Source organism: Acartia tonsa, chromosome 13, assembly GCF_053477335.1.
Source record: "Acartia tonsa isolate MP-2025a chromosome 13, ASM5347733v1, whole genome shotgun sequence".
Classification (NCBI taxonomy): Eukaryota; Metazoa; Arthropoda; class Copepoda; order Calanoida; family Acartiidae; genus Acartia; species Acartia tonsa.
The window spans coordinates 28,410,029-28,425,666 of record NC_137272.1 but is presented as its reverse complement, the minus strand read 5'-3'; the positions used below and the strand labels follow the sequence as shown (position 1 = coordinate 28,425,666).

At 31.3% G+C, this 15,638-nt stretch overlaps 2 protein-coding genes across 3 annotated transcripts in view; both read left to right on the top strand.

Moving 5' to 3' along the window:
• Positions 1-15,638, top strand: part of LOC145304332 (protein tipE-like) — a 47,486-nt gene that overhangs the window by 19,050 nt on the left and 12,798 nt on the right. The gene's annotated exons all lie outside the window — the stretch shown is intronic.
• Positions 723-14,659, top strand: LOC145304330 (uncharacterized). Its single transcript, XM_080146196.1, has 16 exons — positions 723-1,017; positions 1,387-1,452; positions 4,333-4,413; positions 5,069-5,176; positions 6,238-6,378; positions 7,601-7,716; positions 8,066-8,117; positions 8,495-8,565; positions 9,727-9,815; positions 10,348-10,445; positions 11,721-11,824; positions 12,515-12,596; positions 13,174-13,225; positions 13,494-13,540; positions 13,904-13,998; positions 14,530-14,659. The coding sequence occupies exons 1-16, from the start codon at positions 907-909 to the stop codon at positions 14,639-14,641; spliced, it is 1,425 nt and encodes a 474-aa protein (XP_080002322.1). The 5' UTR covers positions 723-906; the 3' UTR covers positions 14,642-14,659.

The following is a 15,638-nucleotide window of genomic DNA, read 5'->3' as shown; positions in this document are numbered from 1 at the left end:
GTTGTATTTTCACAGTAGCTCTTGATAGTTTTTTTTAGGTTAAATAAATATTAATAATTGCCCCGCAGGGGCTAGAAATATGAGAAGAACTACGGTAAAAATACGGCGAAACTTGCTACTTCGTTTTCTTTCCGAAAACCTAACTATTTCCTTTTACTAACTAAAATACTTTTTGGTGTGTAAGAACTGAACACCTATGCCAAAAAGAGATGTATATAAATCCGAGGCCCGTTGTGCTTCCTAGTATTGTTAAATCCACCAAAATTACAGTAGAATTAATCGCATAATTTTGCTGCTAACGTGATGTTATTTTAACAAAAATATGTCCAAAGTAACCAACTTTTGTCTTCAATGAGTATACAGCTGTTTTATGTAAAGTTTTTGTAAAAAAGCCAACAATTTTATAAAAAAAACTTTAGTTGAATTTTAGTAAACTTAATTATGATTAAACCAATAAAATTAATCTTTTAAAATAATGTATGTTATTTTTATACTAGAGTCATATATATTTGTAAATTCTTTTAAATGAATTTAATATTTTAAAATATAATTTTTATAAATGGGGATGGACGGTGGTATTTAAATTAATTCTAACCCCTTTTTTACATAAATTATAATTAGGGGAAGATTAATTTAATACCAATTGTCCTATCCCTAACCTTTTGGATGTGTGTAATATTTTTGTAAAATTTTTTGTTGTTTTATAGACCAACTTTTTTTGGACCATATACACGAAACTCTTAGTGTATATATGACACACACACAAATACATATTAATACCAGTAGTTCTTTACATGCCTCTGTACCAACTACAAATCTTTATTTGCAAGAAATAAATAAAAAGAAGAAAAAAACGCGGCAAGAATGAAATGATTTAATGTGAATTTGACTGCAGCAAAGTGTTTGATGTGGAGAAATAACACTGGTGATAATAACAAAATGGAGAAAGAAAGACCATTGGACAAAAAGTTGTGGCGGGGGGATAAGGCGATCTGTGGCACTCTTTGTATTTGCCAGGTATACCATTATTTTATAATAGTAGCGCAGCTACTTTGTCACTTACTTTTATATAAGTTTGTCTTTCGGTTTCAAAGTAAGAGAAAAGTATTAATCTTTAAACTCAAAGAAAATTGGAATAACTCTTAAATGACCTCTAAACTAAACCCGGCGATCCTCAATTTTCAATATCTTTAAAATTCTAAAACTTAGATTTATTTTAACATATATGATTTAAACTTTTTAAAATATTTTTTTTTGCTACAAAAAATCTTGTGTCTTTTGAATTCTTTAAATAAACAGATCTTCTATGAATAGTTTGAAAGTTTAAATATTTAAAAAGTCTTATAAATAATTATAATATTACAATTAATTATTATTTTAATTAAGGGTTTAGCAGTTTTAAGTGCTGTGTCAATCATCTACCTATCAGTTATCATATATCTTCCCTCAAAGGTGAGAATATTATCTATCTATATATATATTTGACATCTTAAGTGCTAAGTCTAAAATCAATCTGATATAATACATCTTTCTTGAAATAGTCTACATCTTAATGGGCATTCTTTTTTATATGGTCATTTCATATATTATATGCCTAATAAATTTTATTGATATATTTATTCCTGTCATTAATAGAATATGAGGTATTATAAACCTTTTTCTTATAAATCTGTAAAAAGATATGTTTCTCACATAAAACAAGGATGACAACATCCATAAGTAGAGAGCACCTAAACAATTCATCGTTGGACAAACGGACAAGTAAGTCAAAGAGTAGATATTGAGTGGTCATAAAAAAAGTAAAAAGAGATAAATAACTAGAAACTTACGAAACCTTTAGATTAGATGGATCAAAAAACTTATTTACTGTATACTCATTGCTATAAAGAATTGCTCATAAAAGTTTAGCCTCAATCTTATTTATTGGTTGAGAAAATCACCTTCCTCCAAATGTTTAAGGCAAACGGGCGGACAAACAGATGTAAAGACGGACATTTCGAATTAGAGAGTAGCTTCGCCACTAACCAAATAAGTGTGTATATATGTATATAATGTCCATATTGTTTATTGGACAAATGCCAATATAAAGTGCCAATGTAAATACCTATATAAAAGTGTATAGAGTACTTTGATATCTTAAAAATTATGATTTAGTCCACGAGTAAGGGAGCTTTGTGACGAATAAATTACCAAACATAAGAAGTTTAATGATTTATTGATAATACCAACTAAAAAATGGTTTGATTGTTTTTTACTGCGCTTCTAAAATAATTTTTTTAGAGCAATCTCATTTTTAATCTTCATATAATCTTATTATGATTTATTTCATATAACATACAAATTACATAAATAATAACCATCTATCTATCTATCCATCCATCTATATCTATCTATCTATCTAGAGAGAGCTAGAAAGTGGAATAGAAGAGTATCCAGTGATGTGTACTATCTATCTATCTATCTATCTATATATATCTAGAGAGAGCTAGAAAGTGGAATAGAAGAGTATCCAATGATGTGTACAATCTATCTATCTATCTATCTATATCTATCTAGAGAGAGCTAGAAAGTGGAATAGGAGAGTATCCAGTGATGTGTACTATCTATATATCTATCTATCTAGAGAGAGCTAGAAAGTGGAATAGGAGAGTATCCAGTGATGTGTATTATCTATCTATCTAACTATCTATCTATATCTATCTAGAGAGAGCTAGAAAGTGGAAAAGGAAAGTATCCAGTGACGTGTACTATCTATATATCTATCTATCTATCTAGAGAGAGCTAGAAAGTGGAATAGGAGAGTATCCAGTGATGTGTAATATCTATCTATCTAACTATCTATCTATATCTATCTAGAGAGAGCTAGAAAGTGGAAAAGGAGAGTATCCAGTGATGTGTACTATCTATCTATCTATATCTATCTAGAGAGAACTAGAAAGTGGAATAGGAGAGTATCCAGTGATGTGTATTATCTATCTATATCTATCTAGGGGAGCTAGAAAGTGGAATAGGAGAGTATCCAGTGATGTGTACTATCTATCTATCTATCTAGAGAGAGCTAGAAAGTGGAATAGGAGAGTATCCAGTGATGTGTACTATCTATCTATCTAACTATATATCTATCTATCTAGAGAGAGCTAGAAAGTTGAATAGGAGAGTATCCAGTGATGTGTACTATCTATCTAACTATCTATCTATCTATCTATCTATCTAGAGAGAGCTAGAAAGTGGAATAGGAGAGTATCCAGTGATGTGTACTATCTATCTATCTAACTATCTATCTAGAGAGAGCTAGAAAGTGGAATAGGAGAGTATCCAGTGATGTGTACTATCTATCTATCTATCTAGAGAGAGCTAGAAAGTGGAATAGGAGAGTATCCAGTGATGTGTACTATCTATCTATCTAACTATATATCTATCTATCTAGAGAGAGCTAGAAAGTTGAATAGGAGAGTATCCAGTGATGTGTACTATCTATCTATCTATATCTATCTAGAGAGAGCTAGAAAGTGGAATAGGAGTGTATCCAGTGATGTGTACTATCTATATATCTATTTATCTATCTAGAGAGAGCTAGAAAGTGGAATAGGAGAGTATCCAGTGATGTGTACTATCTATCTATCTAACTATCTATCTATATCTATCTAGAGAGAGCTAGAAAGTGGAATAGGAGTGTATCCAGTGATGTGTACTATCTATATATCTATTTATCTATCTAGAGAGAGCTAGAAAGTGGAAAAGGAGAGTATCCAGTGATGTGTACTATCTATCTATCTAGAGAGATCTAGAAAGTGGAATAGGAGAGTATCCAGTGATGTGTACTATCTATCTATCTAACTATCTATCTAGAGAGAGCTAGAAAGTGGAATAGGAGAGTATCCAGTGATGTGTACTATCTATCTATCTCTATCTATCTAGAGAGAGCTAGAAAGTGAAATAGGAGAGTATCCAGTGATGTGTACTATCTATCTATCTATATCTATCTAGAGAGAGCTAGAAAGTGGAATAGGAGAGTATCCAGTGATGTGTACTATCTATCTATCTCTATCTATCTAGAGAGAGCTAGAAAGTGAAATAGGAGAGTATCCAGTGATGTGTACTATCTATCTATCTATATCTATCTAGAGAGAGCTAGAAAGTGGAATAGGAGAGTATCCAGTGATGTGTACTATCTATCTATCTATATCTATCTAGAGAGAGCTAGAAAGTGGAATAGGAGAGTATCCAGTGATGTGTACTATCTATCTATCTATATCTATCTAGAGAGAGCTAGAAAGTGAAATAGGAGAGTATCCAGTGATGTGTACTATCTATCTATCTATATCTATCTAGAGAGAGCTAGAAAGTGGAATAGGAGAGTATCCAGTGATGTGTACTGCCATAGAGAGAAGAAAGATGGAGCAACATACAGAGGTGAAAATTATAGAGTAGATTTACTTCATCTGAAAAAAATTAGAAATTTTTCAACAGGTTTTATAATTCCTTTTTTTCATGGTTTTATATGACAATTATAACGAAACGAAATAATTGCGGTTTTCCTCTAAGTGCTTAGCCGAACACAGAAAGCCCTCCTACTTATTTTGATATGATTTGAAAGTAAGAAGGGGCAAAAAAGATCAAGCTAGAATGTATGGGATTGGGTATTCCCGCAGGGTTAAGGTCTTTGGAGGGGTTAGGTAAAGGAATAAAAAATTATATTTATTTTTAAAATAAAGGGCTTTGGGGGGCTTCAATATTCTATAGGTATTTTAGAGAAAGTATTAAAAAACATTAATGATTATGATAAAAGTTTCAGGATTATGTTGTGTCTTTAATCAAGAATCTAAAGAGATAAGACAATGGCCGATAAATTGATGATACACAAATTAACTCTTCTGTAGATCAAACTTATACTGTTGAAACGTTCAAAGACTCAGCTTATGAACTAACCAATCAAAATTCACTAATATCCCCAAAGTTGTTAGGCCTACAAAAAAGAAAACGTTATTGTAAAACTTTGGGGACTAGTGTAATAAACCGCCGATTGTCTCCTTTCTCTCTGGTCTTAAATTTAAATTGTATATTTTAGAATTGTCGAGTATCCAGCTGTACAGAATGGTGCCTGGGTAAAGGCGGAGGTCCCTGTGATCAGATTTATGTACAGGTCCGACAGAATGGGACTAACGCAGTTTTCCAGGTATTATACAGATTGATAGAATAGTCCTATGATACATATACAATCTTATTGTATAAACTATTAGAGTATTTTTATCTGTAGTTTAAGATTACAATAACTACTAAACTGATTGAGTCCTCTTTTTTTTTATTTTTAGACAATATTGTTTATAAAATCCTTATGAAAGAGTTGTAGAGTGTCTGTCTGACTGCTTTCCTGTAGCTTAAGATCTTAATAACCACTGAACCGAATTGGTTCACCTTTACGGTGAAGCTTTTTTAGGACCAGGAAAGGCAATATTTTTACTTTTTTATTTAAGAAAATCTTAATTGTATATTAAGATATATAAGTTGGAAAGAATTTTAATGTTAGAGGTAGATTTGAAATCTGCATCAAATTTTAAGCATTTTTTAAATAAAATTAATTTTTTCATTTTTGTATAATTCTTTATCTGAAAATATTTGTGCTTTTAAATAAAGAATTATACAAAAAAACGAATTTTATAAAAAAAAAAATTCTTAAAATTTAATGCACATTTCAAATCTACCTCTAACATTAAAATTCTTTATAAAAACTTAAAAACTTATATATATTATTGTATATCCTCCTTTTGTTATTAGCTTTTATATTCAATAGTAGATAGATATTTGTTGAACAAAAGTGTCATAAGATAATAGCAGTAAGGCATATTCCCAATGGCATAATTTATAGGAATAACAAAAAATAGGTATATTAGTATGGTAAGCATTAATATCGACTTTATCGCATGGTTTATAATCGTTTGATCTGAAATTAATCACCCGACCACAATATTTTTAAATCTTAGAATTTAGTGTTTTCATCTTTAAATTGATACAATTATCAATCTGATTCTATTCCAGTTGATGAAAGCTGTTTCTAAACCATATTTTAAAACATATATAGTATACATTTGAAGAATATATTCACAAAGAAGTGACCATCAAAACAGGAATAAGTCCGATACGATAAATTTATTAACAATAATTTAAATATGTGTATTTTAAAGAATTAATCCATATAGGTTCGATAAATAAATATTTTTAGATGATAATTTTTTTTAGGGTTGTAGTAGTTTATCAACGAAAGAGTGTCCCGTCATGGAGGAAGATGTCCAGCTGAAGAACTGTAAGAAGGATAACCAATGTACTCAGCTAAATGGGCTGTTTATCTGTTCGGAAGGAATTTGTACAGATATTTCAGAGGTGGGTATATACAGACAGACAGATAGACAGACAAACAGACAGACAGAAAGAAAGACAGACAGACAGACAGACAGAAAGACAGAAAGACAGACAGAAAGACAGACAGAAAGACAGACAGAAAGACAGACAGAAAGACAGACAGAAAGACAGACAGAAAGACAGACAGAAAGACAGACATAAAGACAGACAGAAAGACATACAGAAAGACAGACAGAAAGACAGACAGAAAGACAGACATAAAGACAGACAGAAAGACAGACAATTTGGGTTTATAAATGTAATTGTCAAGAGGGTATTGAAAAACCCGCTCTTAATTATTACTACAAGAGAAACTGCGTTACAGATAGATAGAAAGACAGATGGACAGACAGATAGACATATATACGGACAGACAGACAGACAGCTAGATAGATAAATAAAATTTACTAAACATTTAGGTATATGAATGTAATTGGCCGGAGGGGAGCGAAGAACCCGCCTTCAAATGTTATAATAAAAGACTGCGTTACAGACAGATAGAATGACAGATGGACAGACAGACAGACAGAAAGGAAAGAAAGATAGACTGATAAATAAAGTTAAACTAATATTTAGGTATATGAATGTAATTGGCCGGAGGGGAACTAAGAACCCGCCCTAAATTGTTATTACAAAAGAAACTGCGTTACAGACAGATAGAAAGAGAGATGGACAGACAGACAGACAGACAGAAAGGAAAGAAAGATAGACAGATAAATAAAGTTTACTAAATATTTAGGTATATGAATGTAATTGGCCTGAGGGGAGCGAAGAACCCGCCCTAAATTGTTATTACAAAAGAAACTTTGTTACAGACAGATAGAAAGAGAGATGGACAGACAGACAGACAGACCGATAATTAGTTAGACAGATAAATACTGTTTACCAAATATTTAGGTATATGAATGTAATTGGCCGGAGGGGAGTGAAGAACCCGCCCTAAATTGTTATTACAAAAAAACTTCGTTACAGACAGACAGAAAGACAGATGGACAGACAGACAGACAGATAATTAGTTAGACAGATAAATACAGTTAACCAAATATTTAGGTTTATGAATGTAATTGGCCGGAGGGGAGCGAAGAACACGCCCTCAATTGTTATTATAAACTTAGTTACAGACAGATAGAAAGACAGATGGACAGACAGACAGACAGAAAGGAAAGAAAGATAGCTAGATAAATAAAATTTACCAAAAATTTAGGTATATGAATGTAATTGGCCTGAGGGTAGTGAAGAACCCGCCCTAAATTGTTATTACAAAAGAAACTGTGTTACTTTGGACGGGGAGTATATTTGTAGAGACGCCCAGTGTTCTAGGTAATTTTGTTTAAATTTGGCAGCTATTGTCTATAAATCACTAATATTAAATTGCTCATATTAGATAATTATAATGAAAAAGAATTTTAACTTTCAAAAAACTTTATTAGAAAAAGATATTAGTTCCGATAAGTAGCGCATTAATAGTAAAATGGTATTTTCTCGAGTGATGATGTTTATAAATCACTGTAAATGACATTTCTTAAAATTCATACTAGTTTTTTACCACAGGCCTTCGGTCCCTCGGGGGAAAACAAAACTGGTTTTCATTTCAATATCCGCGGACAGCTGCCTATCATAAAATAAGACAAATAACTATTATTGGTTAATATTTTATCATATTGTTTAGATTAAAAGAAGGCTGGACTTGTAAACGAAAATGCGAAGACATTCAAGTGAAGGTAAAAATTATATTTACATTTATTAAAAGTCTTTTGTATACAGCAAAATGATAGGATGACTGTCTGTCTGTCTGCTAGGAAATCGCAAATAGCTGGACAGATCGTCCCGCAATTTAAATGGAAGTATTGGTCAAGGGCATGTTTCAAGCTATTCTACGGAGGTTAGGGGGAGGGGGATTGTACCCTCCTAAAATTCTTGATAGCTTTTTTGCTGGACCAGTTATTGACAAAATTGTCCTTTTCGCCAATAGCTTAAAGCTCCAAAAAATAAAACATGTTCTAAACATCTTCCCTTCCCTCATTCTGCATGTCAGAAATTATATTTCAATTATCAAAAGCAATTACAATTGCAATACTGATCCGTTTTCTATTTATAGGATGCTAATGTGCTGATAATGGCGGGAGATTATATTGTTAGCGGTTATTGTTCCAATGTTATCGACGCACAGTAAGTTATCTTCTTTCCAGTATGGCTTGGAAACCGATTGGTATCCACTGGATTAGTTCTGGTTCTCAGCCGTACTGAAATTTCATTTTTAGCATCGTATTACAGAGAATTTTCAACGAATATTAAAATAAAAACCAGTTTTGTTTGTCCAGGCCTACTGCCCATCGGGGCTAACAAAAATCGTTTTATTCTTACTAGCGGAACGCCCCTAGAAGCCTCTAGGGGCACTTAAGATGAGGGGAAAAGGTCGACCATTTCCATTTTCAATTTAAGTTTTAAAATAAAAAAAATATTTTTTTTGTGAGGAGGGGGTTCCTTTTTCATGCACATATAAGAAGCTTCACTGTGAAGGAGATCCATATCGGTTTAGCGGTTAGCGAGATCCTTCGCTACAGACAAAAAAAGCTTACTACTTTATATAATATAGAGTGATCAACACAGTTTAATTAAACATGTTATTTTTATTTGATAAGTCCAATACACAGTGTTTCATGTTAAAAAACAATCTTCAGTTGGTTATAAATAAAAAGACATGATGCTTTAATGAGCATAAGTTTTATACTGTTTATTAAAAAACAAAAGATGATTGTTTTCCTCAAGTGGAGGTAAGGAATATAATAGGATGATTATTCATAAGTGATTTGCTAAGTTGCAATATAAGATAAGCTTTTTAAATTTCTTGTCTTGACAAAATATATTTACGAATCTTGGCTAATTTTCTTCGAATCTATTTTTTTTGGGGTTGAAAGGGATAGAAATAATTTTCACTTGCTAATTTGATGTCTATCTGGTAAAGAAGTGGGTTAAATGTGTGTCTTTCCATATAAAGTTTTGGATCATGGAAAGAAAACGAAGTAGCAGGTTCCGTTGTATTTTCATAGGAGCTTTTCTCCAATTTCTAGCACCTATCTCTAACTCTGCATGGCAATCATTTACCTGACCTAAAATAATCAAAAGCTACTGTAAAAAAACGACGAAACCCGCTACTTCGTTTTCTCTCCATACTTCAAAGTTTTTAGTACTTTGGTAATGTTTTAGTATCAGAAAACAATTTTCAGACTTTCTAAGGGGTTTTTATGGCTGTACAACGAAAGGATATAATTTTTTCCATTAATAAAAGTCATAAGTTTTCATTTAAACTAATATTGTTTTTTTTTAAAGGACCCAAGCTGTAATATGGAGAAGTGATGCGTATAACAATTCAGTTCTATTTTCTTCATGTACAAAAGTACATCTACATCAGGACGAGGGTAATTTTAATATTGATCAAGGAGTGTAGCTACTCTATATGTTCGTTAGTCAATCTGTCACTTTTTATAGTAAACACAGCTACTCTATAATACTGGTTTACGTCTATAACTGTTTTTAAATGCTGTAATTGCCTTACCTTCCTTGAATATAAACTTTAATATAGTTGAGACACAAGAAATAACCTGAAATTTTCAGTGATAATTTTTTTTAAAAATACAAATCTATTCCATCTTTTTTTCTGCCAATTTATTTCATTTGATTATGTTGATTGCTTGTTAATTCTGTCCCTATTATTTAAATTTTCGATTATAATTCGCTTTTGCGTGCAATAAACGCATGTTATATTGTGTAGCTTGACAAAGTGTCTAAAAAATCAGCCATGTGACGTCATAAAAATGAGGGATAATAAATCTCTTTTTAGAGGTTTTTCTTTTCCACTTCTCATCTCATTTTGTGACGTCACATGGCTGATCTTTGAGACACTTTGTCGAGCTACAATATTGTTATATTTTAATTTTTGTTGTTGTTTAGATTCGTTCCTAGCGAGTGATTGTATAAATGGAACCCTGATGCCGAATACTGTGTATGGAGAAATCACAAATCTAACAACTCTAAAAGGCATACAAAAGGTGGGTTAAGTTGGATAATATTATCATTAAAAGTGTATATCCTATAATATAAAGTAGTAAGGTTTTTTTGTCTGTAGCTTAAGATTTCAGTAACTAATAACTAATCGATTGGGTTTTCTATTTTAGGGAAGCTTCACATAGGTCCTGGGACAGTTTTAGGCTGATTGTATTTCAGATTTAAGTCTTGGCATTGGTTTTAGGCTATTTTATTTAACCTTTCCATCTAAATGCTAGAGGCGAGTCTGTATATCTGTCTGTAGCTTAAGATTTCGATAACTTCTGAACAGATATGTTTCTCCTTTACAGTAAAGCTTTTTATAGGTTCAGTGAAAGTTTAATATATAATTTGTAGGAGTGTATATCCAAAAAATGACCCCCTTAAATTTTTTTACTTTTTGCTTTTCAAAACTGAAATGAAGTGGAGGTTTGACTTACCCTAGACTCTACCTTCCAACCCTCAAGTTCCTTTGGATGCCCCCAGGGGCGTAGACGCTAATATATTTTATATATTATTATCTTAATTATATTTAGGAGTATGGTTCAACAACAAGATATGATCATAATAATGAGAAAGAGGGGGTGTGGCTATATATATATTTATATATTATCTTAATTATATTTAGGAGTATGGTTCATCAACAAGATATGATCATAATAATGAGAAGGAGTGGGTGTGGCTATATATATATTTATATCATAATCTTAATTATATTTAGGAGTATGGTTCAACAACAAGATATGATCATAATAATGAGAAGGAGTGGGTGTGGCTATATATATATTTATATTATAATCTTAATTATATTTAGGAGTATGGTTCAACAACAAGATATGATCATAATAATGAGAAGGAGGGGGTGTGGCTATATATATATTTATATATATTATCTTAATTATATTTAGGAGTATGGTTCAACAACAAGATATGATCTTAAAAATGAGAAGGAGGGGGTGTGGCTATATATATATTTATATTATTATCTTAATTATATTTAGGAGTATGGTTCAACAACAAGATATGATCATAATAATGAGTAAGAGGGGGTGTGGCTATATATATATTTATATATTATCTTAATTATATTTAGGAGTATGGTTCAACAACAAGATATGATCATAATAATGAGAAGGAGGGGGTGTGGCTATATATATATTTATATATATTATCTTAATTATATTTAGGAGTATGGTTCAACAACAAGATATGATCATAATAATGAGAAGGAGGGGGTGTGGCTATATATATATTCATATTATCATCTTAATTATATCTAGGAGTATGGTTCAACAACAAGATATGATCATAATAATGAGAAGGAGGGAGGCGTTGCTAGGAAAACATATTTTCCATTCGACCATGATATCACTATTTATGACAGGTATATGTATATTTTTAATCGATACCTCACCCACTGTCCAGGGACATCCAAGCTTATTTTTGAGGGGAGTAAAATAAGGGGTTTTAAAGTTTTAAGGGGGGGTAAAAACCCTTTCCACCTACTTTTATATGTCTAAGTCGCTGTCCAACCGTTAATACAATTTTGTTTCTTATTATTTGGTTCAGTTTAGAATTTGACACCCCCAACCTCTATTGAAACTTTTTTCTCCTCAAAAATTAAGACAAGGATGATAACATCCACAATGAGCGATGCACTAAATATTCAATTATATAAAAAAGAGATATTATACATCCGAGCCTTGACTTGTAATACAACCTAAGGCTCGATAGTGAAAATCACAAAATCTTTTATTGGACTTTTGTACCATGATCGACAGATGAACGGACCAAGTAAATTATAAACTGGATGCTCATCATTATATAGAATCTTTTCAGTCGTCTATCTTGAATAGCAGCGGAGATAATTAGTACCCCTCTACGGTTTCCTACATACAGACGGATAGACAGATGGGCCAAAAGGCGAGAATACAGGTGGATAGATCGATGAACAGACGGACAGCCAGACGTTAATTTCATAGATTATGACTATTTGGGTAATTTGTGTAGTCTTGACATTACCAAAGCATTTAATTCAAATATTAATTAAATCAAAATTTTATTTTCATTTTAGGTCGTTATTGTATATAAATCACGAAGGCTGTGTTAATACTCTGAGCTATGAATGTTCATCATTCTATAGAGACATGGGAAAGGTAAGTAATTATATTAAACAAGTTTGAATATGTTCATAAGTGGCGCAGCAATAATAAGTTAACAAAATTATACCAACACGACATTTAATGGATAAATAGTAATCCAGTAATTTTTCTAACTAAACTAAACTAAAAATCTTACTAACCGCTGAATCGATATGGTTGTTTATTACAGTGAAGCTTCTTATATGTCCAGGGAAAGTTTTAACTACGTTTTAACCCTCCCCCCCCCAAAAAAAAAATGCTCCTAGAGTTTTTTAAGGGCGTAACTGCTAGTAATGTATAAACAAGGATGCTAACATCTATAGGTAGTTTGATAAAAGTATTGACAAACGGACAAAGTTTTTTATATTGAGATGTTCAGTTTTTATAAAAAGAGAGGGAGACAAAAAGAGAAAGATACTAAATACAAAGAAAAAAAACGAAACCTTTATTTCTTTCGTCGCAAATTATATTTGAAAAACAGACTGGCAGACAAACGGATATTTTGAATTAACGAGTAGCTCTACTACTAGTCCATGTAAAAAAATATGTAATTTTTTAGTTTTTTTTCATTAATATTAATTTTGTGATTAAGGATGGAAGAAATATGACAAGTCCATCTAGATTTCCTTGCTATTATGCAGCACGTAAGTAGTTTAATTCTTTAATGGTTTATATAATACAATTTAAAATTCAAAAAAGCCTTTTGGGAGGGTCCTGGTACCATTCCCCAAAAATAGTTACAATCCTTCCCTGGACCTATAAAAAACTACACTGTAAAGGAGAACCCTATCGGTTCAGTGGTTAGCGGGATCTTTCAGTACAAACACACACAGACAGACACAGATCATCTTACTTTTATATAAGGATGATTTAATTCTTCAAAAGGTTTATTTAACATTTTTTAATTTTTAGATAATTCTGAGTTTGTTGTGAGTAGATATGATCTGCTAAAAACAAAGGAAATTATTTTTAATGGATTCTGCTAAATCAACATTCAGAGTGATATATTCTTTGAATTTAAATTTCTTCTTTATTTATTGAAAAATTCAAGACATTAAAATAGATTTTTTTTTCTAAAATATAAGTATCAAAATAAATTATCCAGCTTCAAAATAAACTTTAACACAATTTTAATGTAAAAAGAATCTGTGTACAAGATTTGAAAAATGTAGAGCGATTTTTACATGCTTAGATATATGAGCTATACGTCTTAGACGAACAAACGTACAAACTTCTGGAAATGCTTAGTTTAGTCTTTAAAACGTGATTAAATTGGTCATCTTTTGTTGAGATCCATTAAAAACATGAAATGAAATGTGTAGTGGGTTTTTCTGATGTTCTTCACAGTTCCCTCAGTGGTGTTTCTTGTCTCGTGCTCCATCCTGTTCTTGTGCTCCAGGGTGGTTAAAGTTACAAGGTATATATAGATAGATTACTCCGACTCGAGGATCTAAAGGGATAAGACAATGACCGAAAAATTGATGTCTTTCCCAAATGATGATACTAAAAAATACCCCTTCTGTAAACTTTAATTAGCGTTTTAAACGTTTGGACACTCAACTTAATGATACAACCAAAATTCAATAAAAGTCCCCAATGTTGTTAAGCCACCCTACGGAAGCTCAAACCATGCGGAGCTCTTCTAAAGTTCTATCTCTTACTTAACCTAACCAAATCTAAAACAAATATTTGAAATTCGAAAAAAATTGAAACATTTACATAAACAGGCTGCTTGTAATACAAACAGACATTTACAGAGAGACTAATAGAAAAACAATTGGATTAACTAATCTTTTTTGGATATACGGACGTCATAAAAATACGCCTAGATCCATCTCTTTTATTTAGGGGTTTCCTTTCCTATTTCCCCTCTCATTCTTCCTTTTTAGACGTATTTTTATAACGTCACACATGACACTTTCCGTATCTCCATTTCATTTTATTTTAGTGAGGGAGCTATGGCCATAATAACCCGTTGTTGTTCAACAGCTACAAGAAAGTCCAAACCTGACGTCACAGAGTTACCACTCAATACTTTTAATGCAGAAGACGACGACTAATTTTGGAACACCTGCCATTAATAAACAGGCGGTTTTACCTCAAAATGCATAGTCGAGCACAAAACCCCATCCCATTTCTAAAACGACCAAGCTAATATTGCTTGATTCACTTCTACAAGAGACAAAATGAATTGAAAATGATTGCTAAAATCGAAATATATCTTCATGTCTTAGAATAGTGTATTTTTTTTAAAAATAGGTTGAAAAACATACTAACTTTAAAATAATTTATTTTGTATTACATTGAAAATAAGGGGCGTGGTACATTACTTTAGGTCTAATTAGGTTAGGTTATAATGGGTAATGGGTAAACCCTAGCAAGAGTTTGCGTAGGAAAAAAATACCCTCGCTTATTTTCAATTTATTTCAAACATAATTGGAGGGGGTGGTGTCATTGCTCGATATGCACTTTAAAGAAAAGCGCCAACAAACAAATTATTACAGTATGCATCCAAACATAAGAATTTCAAACAAAACAGAAGAAACTAAAAGATTCTTTAAGGGGTATTTGAAAATGACCTACAGAAAACAAAAATATACAAAATTGACAAAAAATACTTAAGGATTTTTAAAAAGTTATAAACAGTGTTCTTTAGAAACAATGAAAACAGATATTTAAATATTTTGTGCTTATTTTTTGTGGATTTAGGACAAAATCTTTTTTTTATAATATTGTACCTGAAATATTAATTAAAATTACTTTTATTCGCGGATTTCTTTTTTAATTTATTTTGTTTAAAATGTAAGACTATGCATAATTATCCATCCAGCTTATTTATAGTTTGTAATGATAAATATTATTTAATTTGTATTATAATTGTAGAAAAATATAGATTTATTTAATAAAATATTAATAATATTATCATATAACTTATAATGTACGTATAAATAACAATTTTATATAATTTTTGTGTGAGGTTGCGTGAATATAAGTTTTCAATTTTATAGAGTGTGACATAATCAAAGCGTTTGATCGAATGGTTTGTTAAAAAATATG

Excerpts from the sequence above, each read along its gene's own strand:
- LOC145304330 (XM_080146196.1), top strand. The coding sequence starts at position 907 with ATGTGGAGAAATAACACTGGTGATAATAACAAAATGGAGAAAGAAAGA. Across the intron at positions 1,453-4,332 it reads TCATATATCTTCCCTCAAAG|AGAGAGCTAGAAAGTGGAAT; the intron begins GTGAGAATATTA and ends ATATCTATCTAG. Across the intron at positions 8,118-8,494 it reads GCGAAGACATTCAAGTGAAG|GATGCTAATGTGCTGATAAT; the intron begins GTAAAAATTATA and ends TTCTATTTATAG.